Raw genomic sequence first — 24,301 nt, 5'->3', positions numbered from 1 at the left:
AGCACTGTCTGATATAGATATTCATACTGTCAACATTGTTAGGAGCTTTTGTAAGTATGTTTTGTATCATGAGCCTGGATCAGTTGCAGATGGCGTCTGTAAATTTATAGCAGTGGCTGAAATCAATTCCTGTGAAGCATTTTGCTTAAGAAAGTTTTTGTACCTTTTCCTTCATGAGAATTCCCTTGATTTGATTTAGCTTTTATGCCACAATAATTAAATCAATTTATAGGTTAAAATCTAGTTGCTAAGATTTTGCTGCTGACCATGGAGTAAATAAAAACACCCTACCAACTTTCTCTTAGTTCATAATTTTTCCTGGTGCCCAAGGTTTTGGAAGGGGACAGAATATTTTGCAAATGCAGCATGTGCACCTGAAGTCTCTTGGGAGCTGGGGTCAGCTAGAGAAGGAAAGGGGGTGTAAGTTATGTTAAGATGAGAACAGCAAAAAATGCTCTTTTAATACAATGTAGCTTGGGACAGTCTACATTGTGTTTTTTTTAATTAAACTGAAGTCTGTATGATCCCTTTGGTCGAAATGCTAATGATCCTACTTTGTGTAACAACTAACCATTTTAAAGAGGAACTCTTATTCTCAGCCAAACTTGGAACTGTGAAAACTTGACTTTACCTTTCAGGCATTGATTTTTTTTTTTTTTTTCTTCCTAATCCACTGTAGATAAAGTAAATGCAAAGCTCCTCATCCCCTTTTCTCTCCTGTCTATTCATGCTAATGGGGTTTTAAATACTAAAGTTCTTCGGTCTAGCATGACAAACTTCTTTCCCTGTTACTGTGAGTTGGCAGTAGGGACAAAGGGGCAGAGGGAATGGCCATTTGCAGCGTTAATGGTTCCGGGTAAGAACATAGGAAGGAATTCCTGAAAGGTAAAATTATTTCCAAGAGCTTATTCACATTTTTATTGTTCTTTGACTGAGCACAAAAGTTCATCTTTAAATAGTAGAAATAGCTGCCATATTGGGGTGGGGATTGAAATTAAATAAACCTGTGGGTTGTCTTGCTGTTCCTAAAGTAACACACCAGTGAAGTTTGGGAAATACTTTCTCTAGAAAGTGCCAGTGTCAGGACATGTGATACAAAGACAGGATTTTTTTTTCCAGCTCTTAGAGGAACAGTAGGAAGCTTGAGACACCATCCAAGCTGCTAAATATTTTAGGAGCCTGGTTGTGTTAATACTCAAAGCAGGAGCAGTCATTTGTGATGCAAATTCATATCTGGCTGCTACTTTTCCAGATAGTCAAAATTGTCTGCCAGAGGGCTTTTTCATTATTGGTTTTTTCCCCCTCCTGGTGTGAGCATGATCAAACAGCAGGACTTAGTATAGCCAAGAATAAAACAAGGAAATACGATGCATGAAACCTCAGTAAATGGGTGAATAGACATATATTTAATAAAACTGTTAGCTTAATAATCTTGTAAGTCTTAGATGTTAAGTGTGACTGTCTGATTGAATGAGAATCCTGCAAGTTAGTTAGTACTACAGTAACGTACTCACATTGTGTTCTTCTCCAATTTCAGTATTATGGACTGCAAATCTTGGAAAATGTGATAAAAACAAGATGGAAGATTCTTCCAAGGAACCAGTGTGAAGGTAGGGAGGGATTTTTGTATTTTCCTCATAACTTTCTGTACTGAGATTTAGATTGTCAGTCTCTAAGTGACTCTGTGTGAATGTGTTGTGCTATCTTAAATGATGAAACCACATCTTTGACTTATGTAATAGTGGTCTTCGTGGTTTGGTGAGAAGCTGACATACTGTAAATTTGTGGAAAAGGTGTGACTGATAGTTTTGAAACATCTGAGGTGAGCCCCTGGCATTGAGGTAGACGTTTTCATTCTCTGTACTTGGCACAGGAGGTTTTTTCTTTATCCTCTCAGAGCTCTCTGTGCAGCTCCAAGTAGATTCTGTGGCCCCCTTGTTACCTTGTATAGGTTTGTGTGATTATTTTGAAATTGTAAGCAGTTAAAATGATTTAAAAATAGAAACACTAAGTAAATGCACTTTCTTAGCTATTGATGATCACTCATTCTGTTGGGCAGGGAGGTGCTGTGCAGTTGCTTTAATTTATGAAGTGTATAAACAGGCAGATTGTTATAATTGCTGCATTGCAGGGTAGGCCCCCAGTCTCCCATCAGTGCAAGGAAGCTGGAAGTCTTGAAATAAAATTCTTTGTTTAGTTTATGGGTTTTCTCCCCTGTAGCAAGCAATGTTGCTGACTTTTATACACTGGCTACAGTACATGGTGGTTACCACTGTGCTTACAGGGTTAGTACTATTCATATGGCTGCCTGTCAGGTCATTACAATTTGGATTTCAAAACATTAAAGGCATTCAGTTTAAATTTTGACATTAAATGTTGTCACTGTTCTATACTCAGCTTTTACTAAAAGCTGGTCTTGGAACTAATTAAAAGTTGTGGATTTTTGTGTTCTGCTGTGAGCTTTTATTAACTATGCTGAGACATACTTTAAATTTTTACTGCCAGTGCTTAGGTTCTGAAACTATATTAATTGAAGTAGAATTTTAAGTATTGATGAAAAGAGATGCATATAGAGAAACTTTTACAGTTTTGTGCTTACTCCTCAACTTTCCTCCATCCCTTCCAGCTGCAGGTTAGCAAAGGGTAGCTGTCTTTGAAAGCAAAACTGAAAGTGAAGTTCCCATTCATTCTGCTGTTGGAGGTTTCTGGGGAACAGCTTCAGCTAAGGCTCAGATACAGCTACGTCCTTTTGAGAAACTAGAAGGGCACCTTACTAAAGTTACCTTCAGTTCTTTGTGCTTTTAATTCTTGGAGTATCTCAGCTCAGTCATATTTTGTTAAATCCTAGTTTCAGTATTTTAAAGTCGTTGTCCTAAAGTTTTTGGCTGTGGGAGCAGAGCAGGAGGAAAAGGAGTTAGGAGCTTTACCCACTGATGAAAGGAGATGTAGAACAGGTGTCACAGGCATGGACCTAACCTGATAGTTTGGAACTGAGCGAGTGCCAAATACAGGATGTAATTCAGGAATTCAGAGTCTTAAAATTCATGCTATTAATGCATAGGAGAGCTGAGAAAAAGTGGTGGTAGGATGAGGCTGGCTGTGCTTTGGGTAATTTTATCTCTAGTAGTGACAGTGCTCTCGGAGTAGTTCCTGCCATCTAAGAAGATGCAAAAGCTCAGTATGTTACAAGGCAAACTAAAGTTACTGTCTGTAACCATCTTGAGTTACTCTATTATTACTTTTCCTGACTTATATACTATGAAAACTCCAGAGGAAATAAAAAATCCTTTATACTAAACAAATGTGTGTTGTTCAGCTTTTAAAGCATTTTCCCTTTGACAGAGGCAGACTAAAATTGTAAAATTGATGTTTATCCAGTTCTAGGGAAGCTGGCTTTTACTTGTGGGATAGAATGGGAACCAAATATATTTTCTGTACCATGGCATTTTATCCAGCTTGGCCTCACTGGTGTAGGAGGGAGAATCTATTTTATCTCCAATCCAGTTTGATCTGGTCTGTGGTAGTCGATTTTCTTTTTATTATTTATTTTGTTTTATATTTTTTTGTTTGGCTGATAGTACTGGCTGGTACAAAAGAGCTGCTCCAGAGCTCATCCAGGTGGCTTGATTACCTGGGAGATAGCAAGGCTGGTTAAATGGAGGTTACCATGACTCCAGCCATTCTTTGGTTGACAGGATTTTCCTGTTTGAAGTGTAACTGTTGGATGGAATGTGTATGCAGGAAGCTGAAATGGAATGCTTAGTGACAAAGCAAATCATGCAGGTTTCAAATCAGTTATACCTTCTATTATAGTTCATAAAACATGTCTTGTGTATGTAAATGCAGCTGACAAGTCTTAGTATTGGTTAAGAGGAAAATTAAATGCATTAACAAGTACACTGTTCCTCCTTTGTAGCAACAACAGTGCTTAAGAGTTAAAGTCAAGAGCAGATCTGAATCAAATGGTCAGTGAATAAGTTTTTGAAACTACTTCCCTGAAGATTGTTGGGAGAAATAAAGCAATATTATTAATTACAGAGCATGAACTGTAACTTTTCTACAGCTTTTATTTTTTTTAACAAGCTGTACATCAGAATGACTTGTTGGGCTGTGAGGTTAGCCAGAGGTTTGTTACTACTTCTGTCTGTATGCTGGAGGGTTTCAGCTCCCAGCCTTGAATTTCAAATGCAAGGAGGAAAGTGTTTTTTTCAGATGGCTTTAGACTTGAAGCTCTATTCAGCAATTTTTCCTTTGTTTTAAAATAGCTTTTGGGTTTCAGCTTTTCTGCCCCTGTTTTCTTTTAACTTTTGTAAAATAGCTGTCTGTTCCTCAGGTGGTGTTTGTGAGCACTTTTGAAAAGTTCATTTTTATCTTTCCATAATTCTGGAACAAGAATTGGGCAAAACAGTCAATTTGCAGTTCTAAAATATTGATGTGATGGCTTTTTGTTTTTCTTGATTTTTGCTTTGCTTTTGGAGTTAGCGGTGGGACCCAGTTGGTTGTGTAGACAAAAGTGGAGTTTGAGGCACAGAAGGGGTAAAAATCAGTTAAATCAGATGCCCAGCCTGTGTGTTCAGCCTTGAGACATGTTTGGTCATAGCCCCCAGCAATGGTTAGCCTTGCTCTGGGTGGTTGTTTATTTATTTTAGTCCTCAGGAGGGTGCTTGGAATGGCACTTCCACGTACACAAATGATGTCATGTGGTTTTCATTGAAGCCTGGCTGGGGAGGGTGATATTTTCCAGAACATCCCAGCCAGTGTTCAACCTGGCTGATTGCCAGGGTATTGTGCTGTCATTCTCAAGTTGGAGCTCTTGCTTTATTGAGGTGTGATACTAAATGGCTTTAAACTCCCATATCCTTTAGAGCTCATTGTTTAATAACACTCAGAAAGGATGGCATTTGATTAAAGTGTTGTGGTCTCAAAAGGATTTTCTCTGGCAGTGGGAAAACCTGCCTGAAAAGAAAGGCTTTTTGGTCTTCAGTGCAGTGATTACGTTTCATTAATCCTGCATTGTGAAGTGAAATACTGTTCCCGTGAACAAGGCAAGGTTGTCTGGAGTGTTTGGAGCTGGAATGGATAAAGTTCATCATTATGAAACACAAATTGCTTGTAGAACTTTTCTTGTTCTGAAATGAAAAAGTGAAGTGTTCAGAGATGCAGTTCAACATTTTACAGGAAGGTCCTGGAGTTGAGTGGAAAGCTTTACATGCAGTGGGTTTTTCTGTGTAGCAATGAGATATTTTAGTGGAAATTCCTGGCATGCTTCGTGAGGAAGATGGTTCTTTGGCTCTCTGTAATGAAGAGGGAATGACCTACATGGCACTTCTGTGTGTGTGTGAAGAGAAACTCTGCCTTTTTTTCAGAGTTTTTATGAGTTTTCTGTTGAGAAGCAAATAGATCATGGATTAATTCACTTCACCACTAGAGGGTAAAGATGATAGTGGGACTGTATAGGAAAGCACTGTTTCTTAACACTAAACATAAAGTGGTGTCTTGACTACATTTTGGGACTAAACAGTTCAGCGTAAGTGTGTATGCATACAAACATCCCCAGAGATGTCAGCTCAGCTTTGGCATTTGAAATTCTAACTCTGATTGCAAAATCATGTTAATTTGCTGAGTTACGTTACCCACCTGATTAATTTGTGCCTATTATTCTTTAATACAAGCAGAGACTTAACTAGTCTTAGTAAATTAGAGTGAGCTTGCATCTGCAGCACCAGCTAGAATTTAATTTTTGACACTTGTTAAATGCTTGTGATTGCACTGAATACTGTGGTTGTGTGCCTGGAGGACAAGAAGTGGGTCTGTTGCAGGTGTGTGTTTGATTGTGTCCATGGTTATTTACCTGCTGTACCAGGCTGTGACAGGAGCTCTGTGTTCAGGATACAGAGTGAGCAGGAGAGGTACTGGCTTCCTGGAACACATCCTTTAACCTTAACAAAGGTTAAATTGCAGGATATTTCCTCAAGTTCAGGCTGCAGAAATTACTCATGTGATATAACGTGATGTTCCTTACTGTCCCAGTTCTACTCTAAGCATTGCATAGCTTGGGTCACTTGGGATAACAACTTTCCCTCCAGAAAGTGTTTCAGTTTTACTGGATGTTTGCCTCTGTTGAGGAGCAGCTTGCACAGAAGCATGACAGTGTCTAATGGACATCCAGGAATGTTCTAAAAGGCCTCAAGTTCACGGCTGTGCTCTGTCATCCCTTTCATGGTACTTTGTACAAAAGTACTTCTTGGGCTTCGCTTTCCAGAAAATTCCAACAGTGGGGCTGGTCCAGGCCCTGGAGCAGGGTCTGTTCCCTTCAGCTGTCCTGAGATCAGTACAGTTGTAAGGTCAGATAGTCTTTGAAGAACGTTTTGTGGGTCCTGGGTGTTGTGGTCAGTGTGGCTTTTGTTTTGTTTATTGGAAGGTCTGTTTTCCTGCATTCTGTCTCTTCCTGCTTGGCTCAGTGAAGAGCCTGAATTTGGCAGTTGTGGTGTTGGCCTATTCAAGACTTGTTCAGCTGGTGATGGAGGGAGACCATCTAGGCAGTGGCTGTGGGGCTTGTGCATGTCCTTTGCTATAATTCTTAACATAATACCTCCTTTTGAGTTCCCGAAACACTCTGCTTTTAGTTTATCCTATGGATTGCTACTCCTGAACAGTTCCTTGGACATGTTCTGCTGAAAAATGGTAATGAGACTCTGGGTTGATTTTTGTCAGAATATAAATTTGACATGTATTTGTTCTGCTGAAAATTATCTTTCCAATGGAATGATAAATAAACAAGCTATTAAATATGAAGCAGAAACCATAACATTTGAAGTTAAAAAAGAAAAAGTAGAAAATTGTCTGAGCCGAAAAGAGCATTAGAGAATTGGATAGCTGCTCCTTTTAGGGGATTAAGAATATGACTTTATTCACTGGATGGACAATCTCAGGAGCCTGCAGTGTGAAAAGGAGCAAACTCTTCAGTTTGTCTTTTGAGCTGTGGTCACCATTTTCACTTTTATTTTAATTTTTTAAATGGAGAAACTATGGAGCAGAGCAGCTGTTTTCCTCTGCTAGTCTCAAGGCTGGATTGATGGCAGCACAGTATCCAAATTGTTGCTGGATAGCACAATGCCATTGATGCAGCAAGATGGAAAATAGCATGGATTTGCAGTTCGAACTTTAAGAGCAATATTAACTTTTTAATTCCTTTTTGAAATGCAAAGAGTTGCAACAATAGGCTTCCCTTAGTGGTTTTGCGAATGGTTATAATAGTTTAGTTTCTGGCTCTGCAAACTGATTTCCATATTATTTGGGGGGGGTTTCATATTTCATTTGTGAATTACTGTAATACTTCAGCACAGTGTGTTTTAGGTTTAAAACATCAGACCAGGCATATTATGTCAGACCAGTGCTTGGTAATATCTCCTACCCAGTGCCTGACAGTGATACTTTAATAATAACCATTCTCCTGGAGCTATGGGGATTGATCCCAGTTGATGGTGATTAATAGTTCTACTTGCAGTTGGAACTACCTGTAGAACTACCTAGTATGTATCTAATGACTCAAAGTCTGGATCTAGTTTTTCCAGGTTTTATGTGGATACAATTAATAAATTGTCCCTTTTAATCTTGCTTAAGCCTAAAATGAAAAAAACAGGTCACTAAATTTGGTCAAGACTTAGACAAATTCTAAAACTTAGAACAGAGGCTGTGTATTATGTCTTCAGCAGAAGACATTGTTCTTAAAGTGACAACTTCTGAAGTCCTCAACATATGCATGTTGTCTGCGTGAGTCAGCTGACTTGTCTTGTTGAAGAAATGATTGAAAAGAGATTTTTGGCTTCATGAATTTGAATAACAAAACATCCACCAATTGTCAAACTTCCTTATGACAAAATGCCCAGTTTGAAGTGTCGTGTCAGAGCTGAACTCCTGCTATGGTCACCTGGGTCATGACTCCAGGCCCTCTGTGTGTGCCTTTCCCTGGGAGTCGGGTGGTTTTGTACAGTATGGATATTGTCACTTGGACAGTCATTGTTTCCATGAATTTAGTAATTAAGAGTGATCTGAGGGTTAGGTGGCAAAATGAAACTTTCGGCAGTGTAGCTTCCCTTCAGTGGTTGCGTTTTTTTCTGGTTTTATGGTGGTGCTGAAAACCCTAAAAAAAAACTTAAAAACATTTGAAGAAGAAATACAACAAGATGAACAGTTTTAATGCACTGTGTGCTCCTGGCTGGCCGATTGCCAATGTAAGAGGAAAAAAAAAAAAAACAAAAAGCAGTAAAACAGCATTTACTGAGTTTGTGTCCTCACAGTGTCCATATGTACTATAAAAGCCCAGTGGTTCACACTCAATTTCTGCTGTGTTAGTGAATGAAGTTTTCAGTTAAGTTCTTGTAAGATTTCACAGGGAAAGCTTTGCGAAGCTCTGGCACAGTGTTTGACTTTGAAATGCTGTGCATAGGAATTCCTTTGTTTAAAATGTATCACCTAAGTAGACTGGAGCATCTCTGAACTTCCGCATACAGTACAGATGATCAAAGCTTTCCATGCACTTCAGCAAATCTGGCATTAAAACTGGAGTCACGCTTAGGAAGTTCTGTTTATTCTTGGAGCTCCCTTTGCTCTGGTACAAATTATTGCAAGGACACTCCAATCATTAGTCTTTTGCTTTATTGAAGCATTTAGGTGTAAAGCCATTTTGTACATCGGAAATATCCCATGTCAGGATTAATACAGGTGTATTTTTCTCATGTAGCACACAAGAAGGATGCTGAGGGATGTATGCTTCTCTGGCACGTTAGGGGTGTTTCTGGTATAAAATCATGAACAATCTGAAATACTTATTGATATATCTGTGATATCTGCCAGAGCTGAAAATATATCCCTACCTCTTCTGCAGGTATTAAAAAATACGTTGTTGGCCTAATTATCAAGACCTCATCTGACCCAACATGTGTAGAAGTAAGTGAAGAATTCTCAGGGGAGGATGAGCGAGGGGAGTGTTATGCAAAACCTGACTCTTCTCTTCTCTTTTCCAGAAAGAGAAAGTGTATATTGGAAAATTGAATATGATTCTTGTTCAGGTAAGCTGTAATTCCTAGTATTTTTAAACCTTGCTATTAAGCATCTGCCTTTGCTGTGTGTCTCACGTGCTGCTACTTCCCTTTGCAGATCCTGAAGCAGGAATGGCCGAAGCACTGGCCGACATTCATCAGCGATATTGTAGGAGCGAGCAGGACCAGCGAGAGCCTCTGTCAGAACAACATGGTCATCCTGAAACTGCTGAGTGAAGAAGTGTTTGATTTTTCCAGTGGCCAGATTACTCAAGTAAAAGCAAAGCATTTGAAGGACAGGCAAGTATATCTGTTTAAATCTTAATGAACAGAGTAGATTTTGTGCTTGCTGATAAATAGTTGCTCTCACTTGGAGCCTTTGTGTGTACACCTGCAGCTGTGTAATTCCATTTCTGAGCCCAAGAGGGTTACTGATTTTTCTTTGAAGCAGTATTCCTAGGGGATCCCTACCTTCATCTTGTACACACAGGGATTTGTACCTTGCTGCAAGTAGCATCTGTTGGCTCCTATGCTTTTAGCACAGCATTCAGCAATGATTGGTTGTCTTTCCTTCTTTTCATAGACTTGCAGGCACAGGCTTCAAGCTATTGCAGATATGCATTACTGCCATGAAAATGGGGATAAGCCAGGTGGCTATTGAATGCATCCATGGGCGTAGGTCTTAAGGACCTGTCCTGTGTGTGTAGCTATTTTGATTTATGAAATGTGGAAATGCTTAGTTTTTAATAAATTTTTTTTACAGCATGTGCAATGAGTTCTCTCAGATATTTCAGCTGTGTCAATTTGTGATGGTAAGTCATATTTCTTTAATGATGTTTTCAAAATTCCCCCCTTTGTAAGTAACAGTGTCACAATGTCATAAACTCTAAATGATAATTTGCAGGAGAACTCCCAAAATGCTCCCTTAGTCCATGCAACTTTGGAAACTTTGCTACGATTTCTGAACTGGATTCCTCTGGGATATATATTTGAGACCAAGTTAATCAGCACACTAATATACAAGGTATTCTTGCAAAAAAATGATGGGTCTTAAATTTAAATACAAGTTGCAGAAAAGTTGTACAACACTTCTGTAATACTCTTAATTTTTTTTTTCTTTCCTCAACAGTTCTTAAATGTTCCCATGTTTCGAAATGTCTCTTTGAAGTGCCTCACAGAGATTGCAGGTGTCAGTGTAAGCCAGTATGAAGAACAGTTTGTAACACTTTTTACACTGACCATGATGCAGTTAAAACAGGTAAATGCTTTTCAGAAATCTCCCTTTGAATTTCATATCTCAAAATCCATTTTTGCAGAAAGTTGAGCTGACAGGTTTATGTGTATTATAGAGCCCTTGATAGAAAAGTATTGTTCTTCGGTGGTATTTGTGGCTTCATCAGAAGATGCCAAGTGTGTTTTTCTGAACTTGATTGCGGCTGTATTTCTGCTCTATTGATTTGATTAATTGAAGAGATATTTTGAGCATTTTTGCTGACTCGTGGGTAAATGTGGACTATGTGTCTCAAGACCTAAACTGACCTAACTTCTGCAATTTTCTTTGAAATTTTTGGAACAGATAGGAACATTTCTCCTTAAAAGCCATACATCAAATTTATATAATTTGATGATTCCCTTCTGAGCAGTTCAGATTTTATATCGTAAGTGGATGGGTCATGGGGTTTCTTTCAGTCTTTTCCTCTCTTGGCAATGTTGGTCCATTTTGAAGGTTCTTCATTAAAAACAGCCAGCAACATTCTTGTTAATATAAAGTTGCTGTTCAATATGAAATGGGAAATTCTTGATGGTTCCTTTTTGATAGATGCTTCCTTTAAATACCAATATCCGACTTGCATACTCAAATGGAAAAGATGATGAACAGAACTTCATTCAGAATCTCAGTTTGTTCCTCTGCACATTCCTCAAGGAGCATGGTCTACTTATAGAAAAAAGGTTAAATCTGAGGGAAACACTAATGGAGGTAAGTAGCTTGGTTTATCTGGTTTAGAAATGTTCCAGGTGTGTTCTCATGCTCAAAGGATGTGATAGAATTTCCAATCTTTGTTCTTAAAGTGGGTAAGAGAAAAAGACCAGTCACAAACACAAAACTCCCCCTCAAAAGGTTTGTTTCTTAGTATGTTTCAATGGCATTCTGTTTTCAGTGATCTTTTACCACTGCAATGCATGGAAACTTAATTCTCTCTCACCTTCTTCTTACTTGTTCCTCCATGGAAGTGTCAGAGTGCTTCAAAGTAAAAGAATATATTCTTTACCATGGATTTACAGGTTTCTGTTCAACTCGCATGAAAAGGGTGTTTGTTGCTATGACTTAATCAGTCTGTGTTTTCACTGAGCATCCAGAGCTGCTCTTTAGGGTCCAGCACATACTGTAGGCAAAAAGAAAAAAAAAAAGGCACGTATTAATAAAACTGTAGCTCATTTAAGAGATGGACTCAGAGGAGTATCTCTTTCCTATTTTCAGTAGAGCAGCTGGTAATATTTACAGATATTTCCTGAATTTGCAAGTAGTGAGCTTTCAAAATACCTGGGAATCAGGAGTGCACAGCTCAAGGCTCAAGTTTCTACTTAGACTGAGGCTGTACTAGGAAGATCTGTATAAAACAGACTTCTACAAAACCGGATTCTGAAGACTTTCAGTCTTGTACAGAATGCTGAAATGTTTAACCGTGTTCTTATGCCTGCCTAAAATGGTTGTAAATTCAACTTCTGTAAGCTCTGGTGTAATAGAACCTAAATACAGTTTTACTTAAAATTGTGTGTCATCTTACACGTGTTAATTCCTGCACTTTGGATGTAGCAAGTCTCCTGAAATTGTTCCATGTATTCACTGGATCTCTGTAGACTAGCAGAGTAATCTACATCAGTTATCCTAAGTGAAATTAGGAAGAGAGATTGGTGTATAAAGATGAATGTATGGCTGTTCTGAGTCCCTCTTTTGACACTGTAGGTGAAGATGCTGAATCAGGTCTTTACCTTTGAAATGGCTCTGAGCTGTTGAAGTGCCTAAGCTATGAAAATATCTTCAGATTTTATCATTTCATTCTGTTTGTTCGCTAATGGGCAATTGCTTTGATATCTTTCACCGGGGACTGCATAATAAACTTAGGCAAAAAAGATTTGTCTGTGTAGTTTTAATTTCTCTGGTTGATATCTGAGCTTGTCAGAATTGCATCAGTGGCTTGGCCTGCTCAGCCTGCTCTGGCTGTTCTTTCAGGAAAGAAGTCGAAAATGTTCTGGTAGGTGACTTCTCTGAAAGCAAAGGAGTAGTATTCCAGGGTCAAAGGATCCAGAACAAAATAGCAGCAATAGTCTTGAGAATAGCAATCACTGACACCAGCTGCTGAGGCTTTTTTGAGGTTCTGAAAATGCCTTACAGAAGCTCCGGAGGCTGTGGGTTTGATAATTTACAAACAGGCTGGTTTGGTGACGGCATTTCTAAGATGTCTTAAGGCTATTTCAGATTTAGGAATACAAACACTTTGAAAATAACAATAAGTGACAGGAGTCCTTGTTTTGAGTTGCTCTGCCAGTCACAACTCTGACCTGTAAGTAATGCATGGCAATGTTAATGCCTCTTATTCCAAACTCTCAGATTAATTTGGCATTTTTTCAGGATTTGGATAATTGAACTTGAAGCAATGTGGTTTGATCTGCAGATATATTCACTAATTGGGTGTTTAAACCACTCTTTTCCAGGCTCTTCATTACATGTTGTTGGTATCAGAAGTTGAAGAAACTGAAATTTTCAAGATTTGTCTGGAGTATTGGAACCATTTAGCTGCTGAGCTCTATAGGGAAAGTCCGTTCTCAACGTCTGCTTCTCCACTGCTTTCAGGGAGTCAACACTTTGATGTTCCTCCAAGGAGACAGCTTTATTTGCCTGTTTTGTCCAAGGTAATACATGATCAAGTGAAGGCACTGTAAAGAGTCAGATTTTGTGAATCGGGTTTTGGTTCATGTAAGGAGTGACATGAGAAAACTTTTAAGTTAGTTTAATGGATTAGATTAGAGTTGATTCATCTCTAGTTATATAGTCAGTGTGAAAATACTTTAAGATATACCAGTATATAATAGTATTAATGTGCTGTTTCAGCTCTAAGATATGTAATTTTAAAATAAATCTTATTTAAACAATTTCTGTAAAAGGAAGGCTGGAGTATTAGAGTTGGAGGAAAACCCATGTGTTTGGGAAAAGTGGTCCTTAAAAGACCCCTAATATAATAACATAAGTGTTTTTGACCTCTGGAACGTATAAATACTACATAGACTAGGGTTTCTTAAAGTACTGAGCTTGATCACTGGAGGGAGAGAAGTCAGCAGGCTCTATTCTTAAAGGCTTGTTAGTTGACATTTCTGTATAGCTGGATATAACCTTTCTGTGGCTGAGGCTGCCTGAGCAGAGTGCTCTGGAGACACTTGTGCAGCTGCGAGAGTGTTGGTGGTGAGGTTTGATGTAGTTTTCACTTCCCACAGGTTCGATTGCTCATGGTCAGCCGCATGGCCAAACCTGAAGAAGTCCTGGTTGTGGAAAATGATCAAGGGGAGGTAGTTCGGGAATTCATGAAGGATACAGATTCCATAAACTTGTATAAAAATATGAGAGAAACGTTGGGTAAGTGAACTGGCTGCAGTTTATGTGCTGTGGATTTGTGCAGCTGCATCAGAGTGGTACAGAATGTTATCTTAGGATCTGAATTACTGTGTGGGTGAAATAGTTATCAGCAAGGAGTACTACACAGACTGGAAAGGGAGGAGGCAGTGGCTGCTCTGAAGTTTCCGGTTTGAGGCATGTAGTGTTTTATAACCTGATGGAGTAGTACTACACCACTTAATTTTTCTTCTTAGGTGTTGCAGTGATGAGTTTTTGGAGGCAGGAAAAAAATATCCAGAGTCCTAATTGTAACTTGAGGGAGTGAAGGGAGTAGAGTTGCCAGATATACAGAACATTAGATCTTCAGTATTAAGTTTATTTTCTCAAGTACTCATGAGAGCACTGAGTGTTCAGCAGCAGGTTGATGCACTAGGAAAGGTTGTGAGCCACAAACTGTATGTGGGAGTAGTGGGTATTTTTATTCTCACTTTCCTGCTTGGTATGTAGGTATAGCCGGTGTTAAATGAATTGCTTTAATACCTTTACATGTGGAATATGGAAACCATTTCTGTTTTGCGAAACAATTACTCTATGTCCTGAGCCCAAGTTGTATTGTCAGATGCAAGATTATTTATATGAAAATGCAGGTCAGGTTTTTATTGCTCATGTTGTATTACCTAGAAGGTTCACTTGGAGGAAAAGAAAAAAAAAAAGAGGAGAATGTGGTGGAAGCTGTTATTCTGTGGTACAGTAAAAATCTATTCTGAACCTGGCTGTAAATTGCTCTTGACTTGCTGGGATTTAGAGTTTTATATTGGAGACAGTAATCCTATTAGGGGCTTATGCAAGTGACTGAGTTGTGATACCTGAATCTTCCACCTAGACCAGTTCAGGAGCACCAGCTCCACTTTAATCATGGCTTATTGCAACCAGCAAATGTAGTGACACTAAAATGCAGAGCTGAAGAAAATGCATGGGCTTACACACTGTATAATGTCCCCCATAGGCAGCCAATCCCATATTCTATACAGGCCATGAGTACAGATGCCTTCTGATAATAATTTACCTTTGTATCACGTGGGACATGCATGGATTTAGACTTTTCACATCGACTGCATGTCATGTTTTGCTGAGATCCCTTAGAACTTAAGTTCTCAATAGAATTTATCATCTATCTTTACAACAACTTGAACAAATTTCTGCCTCAATTACTACCTCATGCTTCAGGAAGGAAGCACTACACTTCTACCTGAGAGTTTCAGTGGGTTTTAACTGCTTATGGAGCTGAGATCTCGGCTGCTGCTTTAAAGCCTTCCACGTTGATGTCTTTCAGTTTATCTCACACATCTGGATTATGCAGACACAGAACGAATTATGACTGAAAAGCTTCACAATCAAGTGAATGGAACTGAGTGGTCATGGAAGAATCTGAATACCCTGTGCTGGGCTATCGGCTCCATCAGCGGCGCCATGCACGAAGAAGATGAAAAGAGGTTCCTGGTTACAGTAATTAAGGTATGGTGGAGCAGAACTAACAGCTTGGTCACACTTCAGTTTATGCTGAAGAAACCAAGCTTGCAGAAATACTGCTCTGTTTTCCTAGAAAGCTGCCTTGGTGCTTAAGAAGAAATGTATGGGAAATCTTACATCCCAAATTTAGGGGTGGTGAATGAGTTAGTGATGAATAATGCATTGATCCAACTAGCCTTTTCATCAGATAAAAATTAATTTTTCATGAAATGTATTCTTTGAGGATGCAGAAAAGGTGGAAAAGGATTGCTTATGAAATACAACAGTGGCAAAGCAACCCATGACATTGCTCTTTCGCTATGTCTGTATATTCACTGATCAAACTCAATATATGGGTAGTATTTTTACAAGAGTAATGGACTTCTAAAAGTCATGCAAAGATTCTTAAAGAATATATAGTTTTAAGTCATACAGAAGATGTAGTTTAATTTATTCTATTTGATGTGGAGTCTGTATTTTTATCTATGATCTACTCAGCCAGTATTGAGTACTGTAAGGCCTGCTGTACTCCCCCTGCAGGAAAGCTTAGTTATAATTTAAAGTGGAGATTGCTTAGTTTAAAAGAGTGAACCAAGGTTTGGATGAAACTTCAATGATTGCATCGCCCCAATCTTAATGCACTTGTTTGGATTTTTATTTCTTTTATTTGGCTTTTGAGCTTGACTGTGGCACCCATCTTTAATATAGCTGCATATAGGATGTTATGCTTGTAATGGTTTTAATGGAACTAGACAAAGAAGAGGAAACTAAGAATTTGTTGTGTTGTAGGATCTCCTGGGACTCTGTGAACAAAAGCGAGGAAAGGACAATAAAGCCATTATTGCATCAAATATAATGTATATAGTAGGTCAATACCCACGATTTTTGAGAGCTCACTGGAAATTTTTGAAGACAGTAGTCAACAAGCTGTTTGAATTTATGCATGGTAATTATATGCTTTTTTAAATCTGCTGTTTTAATGATTAAAAAAAAAAGATGGCCATACATGGAGGGGGGGAAGATACAAAGCAGTAACTGCCTTGCTTTCATTTAGAAACCCACGATGGCGTCCAGGATATGGCTTGTGATACCTTCATAAAAATAGCACAAAAATGCCGCCGACACTTTGTCCAGGTTCAGGTGGGAGAGGTCATGCCATTTATTGATGAAATCCTGAATAATATTAACACAATCATCTGTGACCTTCAGCCACAACAGGTAGGTTTGATTTGGGGTTATGGATTATTCCTAAAGATTAATGCACAGCTCCTTCCTATTGAAACATTGGGGTGTTTAGTGTTTGAGTCAGTGTCAGGATGTGAATACCATGATCAAGTTACATTGCTGAGATGTCAGTTGGAATGTTTGGAAGGAGTATTAAAGTGCATGTAATTGGAATTTTGATTTCTGTACTGTGGTCAACAAGACAGTGCACGTAACTTGGTCATTCTGCTTTGGGAAAGAGAAATATCCTACTATAACAGTATCTACCTAGAGCTCTTGTATTTAGGAAGGAGGGAGTGAGGAACAGTCCCAAAAGGGAAAATCCAGTCCCTTCGAAAAAAGGAAAGGGAAAGCTGCCTGGGAAGGGTGTGGCTTATGAGATGAGAGTAGTGTACACCTGCACCAGTGTACTGAAACTTCAAGCAGAGTGGATCTGGCACCTGGAAAAAGCTGCTTCCAGGATTGGTGAGAGCCAGTGCACGTATGTCTGGTAAACTGAGTTTTTTCTTAGTCCTTTTTAACTTTGGTGTTTTTTGTGTTGCTGTTCCCATCAGGTGCACACATTTTATGAAGCAGTTGGATACATGATTGGGGCACAGACAGACCAGAGTGTGCAGGAGCATCTGATAGAAAAGTACATGTTGCTGCCCAATCAGGTGTGGGACAGCATCATTCAGCAAGCAACAAAGGTGAGCTCTTCCACTTCAGTGTGTCCAAGCTGTTACTGTACAGAATTCATTTCAGTAGTTTCTTTCTAATACCAACGTTTCACTTGGCTTTTGGGTAACAGGAATGTGAAAATGTTAAAAATACTGTTCACTGTTCTTCCTTTCTTCTACCATTCTCTTAAAGTATATATTTTCTTCTATTTCTTTCAGTCTTGAAAATACTTTTATCTTTAGGCATTTTTGAAGTGCAAGACTGTTGCTGCTTAATCTCCTTAGTTTTTCTTTTTTCTCTAACTAGAGTAACTCTTGTAGTGCTGCAGCAAAAATAATTCTGTAGAAAAGCAGAATAAAATGAAGTTTTATCGTGACTCTTTTAGACATAGTGGCAAATGCCATCAAATAAACTGCAGGATCTAAATAAAAAGTTCATAAATTTGAGTGATCTGTTCTCTAAGGCAGTATATAAAATAAATTGTTTAAACTTATGCTTTTGTATTGAAAGACAAAGAGTGGTTGTATCCACTAATGAAGATTAATTCTAATTTTTTTTACAGAATGTTGATATTCTAAAGGATCCTGAAACAGTTAAGCAGCTTGGTAGCATTCTGAAAACTAACGTACGAGCCTGTAAAGCAGTTGGCCACCCCTTTGTGATTCAGCTTGGAAGAATTTATTTAGATATGCTGAATGTGTACAAGTGCCTAAGTGAAAATATTTCTGCAGCTATTCAGGCTAATGGTAAGAAATTCCATATTCTTCCTGAAAATGGGGTTTAGTAGTGTCTGCCTTTAGGTTTCAGAGTACATCCTAGTTAGGTTAATTTTACTGGAGAAGGACTGAAAGTGCTCACTTGTTTGTGAGCAATCTTTGTTTGCTAACATTTTATTCAAATAAAGAACTCCCATCTTAAGAGGGAGGAAGAAACATCTCTAAATGAGCAAGTTTAGGAGCATGCAGAACACCAGGGATGCTTACTTAGAATTTATCAGCATCTTACTGAGATGCAGTGTAGCCTGTGTTCTTTTAGCTTGCTGTGGGTTTGAGTATTAAAGGACTTGTAAATAGAATCTCATCCATTCCTTCAGAAGATGTCAGCAGGGTTTGGGGATGAGACTGTGCTGCTACAAGGCTGCCTTACAGAAATGTAATAAGTAAAGATGCCTGAAAGTAATGGTAAACCAGGCTTGCAATCACAGAAGGAATTCTCAATTACCTCTGTTATTTTTACCAGCTAACTTAGGTCCTGTGGCATCTCAGTAGAATGTTATTCTGTGGTAGTTCATTACAAGATGAAATGAGTCAGTTGCTGAATTCTGTGTTGTTCCCATTTTTCTGGCCAGTGCACAAGATGTACCTGGAAATTGGAATGCTAAATGCAGCTTGGTAACTGTGCAGCTGGTTTACCTTGAAGTAGCTTCTCAGAATTCAGAGAAATCTATAACTTTTCATTCAGCTGATCTAATGGCCAGATTTCATCATTGCCAGACACTGTGAAGTTGAGGAAGCTGTTGCTGGGGCTATGGGCCTGGTGACCTCCTCAAGTAGCAACTGCTGTGATTGCAGTTGCCTCAGAGAATGTTTTTACAACTGGCAACAATTAAAGACAAAGGAAATCTTTATTAGTCTTTGTGATTTAGTTATAAAAATCAAGTATTCTCTGTTTTGTGGGTATCAAGTTAATTTGGTGGGGGTTTTGGTAGGGGGGGGTTGGTTGATGTTTGTTTTTTTGTTTTTTTTTTTTGTTTTTTTTTTGACACCACACACAATTAACTGAAGCTTTAAAATTTTCCAGGTGAAATGGTAACAAAGCAGCCCTTGATTAGAAGTATGAGGACTGTAAAAAGGGAAACTTTAAAATTAATTTCTGGCTGGGTGAGCAGGTCCAATGATCCGCAGATGGTAAGTGGATGCATTTTATACAAGTAACTCCTAAGACAGATTTTGGAAAAACTCTACTTTGTGTTCAGTTGTTGGTCACAGGAACTTGCTTCAGGAGGTGTGTAAAATATAATAAGAGGTAAGCCTGAGCGACATTTGAGATACTTCAGTAAATTTTAGTTGAGAGTAATGTTAAAGGGAGTCAAGTAGATTTAAGATGGAGACAGAGGATGGGAACTTCAACTTCCTTAGCAAAAGTGTCACCTGTAACTGAAGGAGGAACTTGGCTACAAACTGTGCTGGAGACTTATCTCAGTAGCTGCGCTGCTGTAACCTGGCTTACTCTTCCAACCAGGTAGCTGAAAACTTTGTTCCTCCGTTGTTGGATGCAGTTCTCATCGACTACCAGCGGAATGTCCCAGCCGCTCGGGAGCCCGAGGTGCTCAGTACCATGGCTATCATTGTCAACAAGCTGGGGGGACACATCACTGCTGAAATACCTCAGATCTTCGATGCTGTTTTTGAGTGCACATTAAACATGATCAACAAGGTATTTATATTTAAAACCTGATATAAGACATCTCCCTCTGATCATCATTGCAACATGTGGGATCTCGTGATTCATAGGTTTTTTTTTTTTTTTTTTTCCAGCCACAGAGGGCATCTGTGGCACTTGACCAAATTTCTGCTCATTGTTTTATAGATGAGCTGTCTAGTTAAGTGTTCTTAAAATGCTTTCAACTTCTCTGGTTAGCTCTTGATTTAAGCCGTTAGTAATTTTTCTGAGGCCTTGGAGTGCTGCACTTCTGCGAGCAGAATTCAAATGTCAGTGTAGGACTAACTGCTAAAAGTGATAAATATTTAAAGTGTAAGACCACCACTACTGCTCAGTTGAGTATTTCCTCACTAAGTGTACAGTACACACTGACTTGCTCTGTTTAATGGAAGATGCTGTGATGGAACTTAAGAGGCTTGGCTTTTTTTCCCTTTCCCTTCTAGGACTTTGAAGAATATCCTGAACATAGAACAAACTTCTTCTTGCTACTCCAAGCTGTAAATTCTCACTGCTTCCCAGCCTTCCTGGCCATTCCGCCTGCACAGTTCAAACTTGTCCTGGATTCTATTATTTGGGCTTTCAAACACACAATGAGAAACGTTGCAGATACAGGTAAATGGAAGTGTTTACTACAGATCAGAGATTTCTGGTCGAATGCTGTTTTTTTTCTTCCTTTATTTAATCAAACTTAGCATATTGTTCACATGATTTTGCATTTGCATAACGATATAATTCCTCTCTCTCAACTTGGTAACATCTCAAGATGTTAGCCAGGGATCCATAGATGGGCTGAGATGTTTGGTTGTTTGATTCTGTAGCTGGGAGAGAGCACTATTACAGTTTCTACTTGCTTTCTTTGCCATATGAGCGTTGTTACTCTTCTGAAATGGCTGAACAGATGCAGCAGCTTAAAATTATGCCACAAAAAATTGTGAAATCAATGATTCTTTTAGTCATTTAGGGACGGGGAGAAAGTGTTTTTTCAGCTGCATTTCACCAAGTAAAGTAATTGAAGTTTCTATTTAAAACTAATAATTAAAACATCTTTCTTAGTTGAAATAGCCAGCTTGTCTGGGTAGAGGGTTTTGCTCATCAAATGGTGTGATTGGCTCTTTATCTAATGATAGGCTAATGATAGTACAATGAAGCTGAGGGGGCATGCCATGTCTGGGAGGCAGTGCATCACAAAGCCATCGACCTGTGCCATGCTGGGCATCCTGCTGCCCATCAGGATTTCTTGGGAAATTCCTGTTGTTTTGGGAAAGGCCAAAATCTCCCAGCTGTTGGAATATTATTCTCTTGCTCACCTTTTTTAATGCCTGTTTTGCAGGACTTCAGATCCTTTATACCCTACTCCAGAACGTTGCACAGGAGGAGACAGCTGCCCAGAGTTTCTATCAGACATATTTCTGCGATATCCTCCAGCACATCTTCTCTGTGGTCACAGACACCTCTCACACTGCAGGTGAGAATGTGCCTGTGTGTGAGGCAGGTGGTGCCAGCCATCCCTCTGAACATCAAAATAACATAACGCATCCTTTTCTGAGTAACAGCTGTGTCTTTCTGTCTTTGATCCGTGCAGGTTTGACAATGCATGCGTCAATCCTTGCCTACATGTTCAACTTGGTAGAAGAGGGAAAAATAAGTACTCCTTTAAACCCTGGAAATCCAGTGAACAACCAAATGTTTATTCAGGAGTATGTGGCTAATCTCCTGAAATCTGCATTTCCTCACCTGCAAGAGTAAGTCAGCCATGATTTATTCATGCTTCTCAGTGGGTTGTTTCTTCTTGGAATTCTAACTGATGTGTTTGCTGTTAGTGCCCAGGTTAAGCTGTTCGTAACAGGACTCTTCAGTTTAAACCAGGATATTCCTGCTTTTAAGGAACACCTAAGGGATTTCCTGGTCCAGATCAAGGTATGTTTGGCATGCATTTTTCAAGAAATCTAAAACAATGTTCAGCTGGGTTTTGTTGGAAAGCTTTTGGACAGTGTGGAGTCAGTGTTTGTTTGAGAAATAAGTTATTTTGCTTGTTTTTAAAATGCAGTGAGAACTATCCAATGGCATGTGTGACTGAGTGTTGCTCATAGAAGCTGTTTTGCTGGGATTTAATTTCATAAATTGGGTTTGAACCTAATTACTTGTATTGTACATTGTACAGACAATCCTTATGTCTTAGGAAAACTGCAAAACTAAATCTGATGGGAAATAAGTTGTTCTTTAACCAGATTTTTTTTCATTCTGCTTACAATTGGGACCAGTTCTGAAATTCACTACACTAATGCTATGCCTTTTTTTGTAAGGATCCTAGAATGGTAAGATAGCAAGAAATAGTTTGTTAATTTGTTTTGAGACTGCAGTTGTCAGGTGTTTCAGAATTGTCATGATTCTGCCTTAATGGTAATACACTCCAGATGCTGGTCTGGCATCCCATTCTGTAACACATGGTGAACTTGTTTAAATATTACTTTACATTAATTGTGACCTTAGGAACAGAAAATCATGCAAGTAGCCTGTCAGGGAAGAGGAAGAGAAGATGTTTCCTGTATCATTTTGGAAGCTATTACTCTGCCTTAAGCACTTGACAATAAACTGATGTTTTTATGTGAATTATCCCAGGAATTTGCAGGTGAAGACACATCAGACTTATTCTTGGAGGAGAGAGAAACAGCCCTTCGGCAGGCTCAAGAGGAGAAGCATAAACTTCAGATGTCTGTACCTGGCATCCTTAATCCACATGAAATTCCTGAGGAGATGTGCGATTAAAAACAAAAATAAAACAAGTTTTGCAGTTTTCTTTCTGTACAGCTACTTTGTTGTGATAGAAGAAAACAGCACTTGGATATTTGTTGACCAAAATGATGCCAATTTGTAAATTAAAATGTCACCTAGTGGCCCTTTTTCTTATGTGTTTTTTGTATAAGAAATTTTCTGTGAAATATCCTTCCATTGTTTAAGCTTTTGTTTGGTCATCTTTATTTAGATTTGCATGAAGTTGAAAATTAAGGCATTTTCCAAGTAATTACTTCATGCCCATTTTGTGGCTAAGGGGAAAATAGGCAAAACGTAACTTGTAAAAGACTATATTGCAAAATAATACAATTTCCTGTAAGAGTATTGATTTTTAATTCGGAGTCATTTTCTTTCTAGTCTGTCCTGCAGTCTAGGAGAAAAGGTAAAGAGTAAAGCAGATTGAATTAATTGTTAAGCAGAGGATCCTAGTGCTGCGTTTGTTCTGATCAGTTAGCAGCTTTCTGGACTGAGTGGTAAGGCTATAGGCTACATGTATTTGCAAGTTGTATGGCAAGTTTGCAGCAAGATCATGTGCATATCATCCCATTGTAAAGCAACTTCTAAAGAGTATGGGAACACAGTACAGTTAGTTATTTTTACACAGTTCTTTTGTTTTTGTGTGTGTGCTGTCGCTTTGTCGACAACAGCTTTTTGTTTTCCTCAATGAGGAGTGTTGCTCATTTGTGAGCCTTCATTAACTCGAAGTGAAATGGTTAAAATATTTATCCTGTTAGAATAGGCTGCATCTTTTTAACAACTCATAAAATAAAAAAAACCTGGCTTTTGAGATGACTTATACTAATTTACATTGTTTACCATGCTGTAGTGCTTAAAGAACACTACTTAAGAGCAAAATAAACTTGGTTTACATTTATTTTTCTTTCTTTGGCTTATTCTTTTATTGGATGAAATGCTGTGATCATATTTAAGATTTGTATTTGAAGGCATAGGAAAAGTTCCTTGAGGTCTAGATAACTTTTGCTTCTGGCTTTCCTCATCTCAAGGACTTCGGTTGTGCTTGAAATTAACCATGAACTAAGTTGGGTTCCATTTGGAAGTACAGTAGCTGTTCTGACTTACCTCCATGGATAACTATTCCATACCACGTTACTATAAGATGCCAGGAATGAGGTACTCTTGCTCTTTTTCTCTCTGGACTCTTTGCATTTTATTTCAAAGAGGTATTGCACTGTATCTTGACTAAGCAGTTAATAGTCCATGTTAATAACATGTGTAGACAAGATCTATGGTTATTTTTCTACCTAAAGTTTTGTAGTTAGATTTTCAAAGATTTATGAAGCTGTATGAACACTAAGGTTCTGTACAGTCTTGGCTTCCCCATCTGTTGTGTCTTGTCTCTGTTCTCTTAACAGTTGGTGTTGAGCTCTCCCAAAGTTTCTCTGTGGATTTGGTGTCCAGTCTCCAGGTTGTTACTAGGACGAAGTGTAGCCATTGTCAGAGAGCTGTCACAGGAGCCAGGCAGGCGTGGGGGTGTTGTGTGTCCATTTGGGTGCTGTAGTTATGGACTTGGTGCTGTGTATTCCTTTGGAGTAGAAGTGCATGAGTTAACGGTGTTCCTGTAGGATGTAGCTGCGCCTGGAATGTCTCTAGGCTGGAGTCTTGGCCCCTCTGTGTCTGTGAGCATTTCCCTGTGCGTTTTACCCTGGCAAAGCTCAGCAGCTCCCACAGGAAGGGCCTTGGGCAGTGGCACTGTGAGCTGGCACTGCTTGGAGAACTCCTCAAACCCCCATGGCTGGAACTGCCCTACAGCCTCCAAAACTCTGAATTACTGCCAGAGTTAAAAAACCCATTTCTTTCCTTAAAGCTCCCAGTTCCAGCTTTTTCATGTCTTCCCACCAATGTGGAGCTTTCTGCTCCACCCTCAAGGCAATAATGTCTTTATTGGGCAATTTAAAGTGCAGCAGTTGAAGTCCTGTCGAAGGACACATCTGGAAAGGACATGAAATGGCTTGTGAGCAGGCTGAGTCGCAGCATTAGAGCTGCAGATAACCCAAAGCTGTGC

At 38.9% G+C, this 24,301-nt stretch overlaps 1 protein-coding gene across 1 annotated transcript in view; it reads left to right on the top strand.

The window, feature by feature from the left end:
* Positions 1-23,152, top strand: part of XPO1 (exportin 1) — a 33,603-nt gene extending 10,451 nt beyond the window's left edge. Inside the window, exons 5-26 of the mRNA XM_062490613.1 lie at positions 1,538-1,610; positions 8,888-8,949; positions 9,027-9,071; positions 9,160-9,341; positions 9,805-9,853; positions 9,946-10,065; positions 10,171-10,299; positions 10,861-11,019; positions 12,756-12,953; positions 13,533-13,671; positions 14,984-15,165; positions 15,949-16,105; positions 16,214-16,377; positions 16,938-17,072; positions 17,606-17,789; positions 18,844-18,950; positions 19,285-19,479; positions 19,929-20,097; positions 20,816-20,950; positions 21,068-21,227; positions 21,306-21,402; positions 22,105-23,152. Coding sequence (XP_062346597.1) covers positions 1,538-1,610; positions 8,888-8,949; positions 9,027-9,071; positions 9,160-9,341; positions 9,805-9,853; positions 9,946-10,065; positions 10,171-10,299; positions 10,861-11,019; positions 12,756-12,953; positions 13,533-13,671; positions 14,984-15,165; positions 15,949-16,105; positions 16,214-16,377; positions 16,938-17,072; positions 17,606-17,789; positions 18,844-18,950; positions 19,285-19,479; positions 19,929-20,097; positions 20,816-20,950; positions 21,068-21,227; positions 21,306-21,402; positions 22,105-22,251 — 2,988 coding nt within the window. The 3' untranslated portion in view covers positions 22,252-23,152. The remainder of the gene's footprint in view (positions 1-1,537; positions 1,611-8,887; positions 8,950-9,026; positions 9,072-9,159; positions 9,342-9,804; positions 9,854-9,945; positions 10,066-10,170; positions 10,300-10,860; positions 11,020-12,755; positions 12,954-13,532; positions 13,672-14,983; positions 15,166-15,948; positions 16,106-16,213; positions 16,378-16,937; positions 17,073-17,605; positions 17,790-18,843; positions 18,951-19,284; positions 19,480-19,928; positions 20,098-20,815; positions 20,951-21,067; positions 21,228-21,305; positions 21,403-22,104) is intronic.
* The last annotated feature ends 1,149 nt before the right edge of the window (positions 23,153-24,301 follow it).

Source organism: Cinclus cinclus, chromosome 3, assembly GCF_963662255.1.
Source record: "Cinclus cinclus chromosome 3, bCinCin1.1, whole genome shotgun sequence".
Classification (NCBI taxonomy): domain Eukaryota; kingdom Metazoa; phylum Chordata; class Aves; order Passeriformes; family Cinclidae; genus Cinclus; species Cinclus cinclus.
Note: the sequence above shows the minus strand (reverse complement) of the source record. Positions and strands in the feature narration are given on the sequence as shown.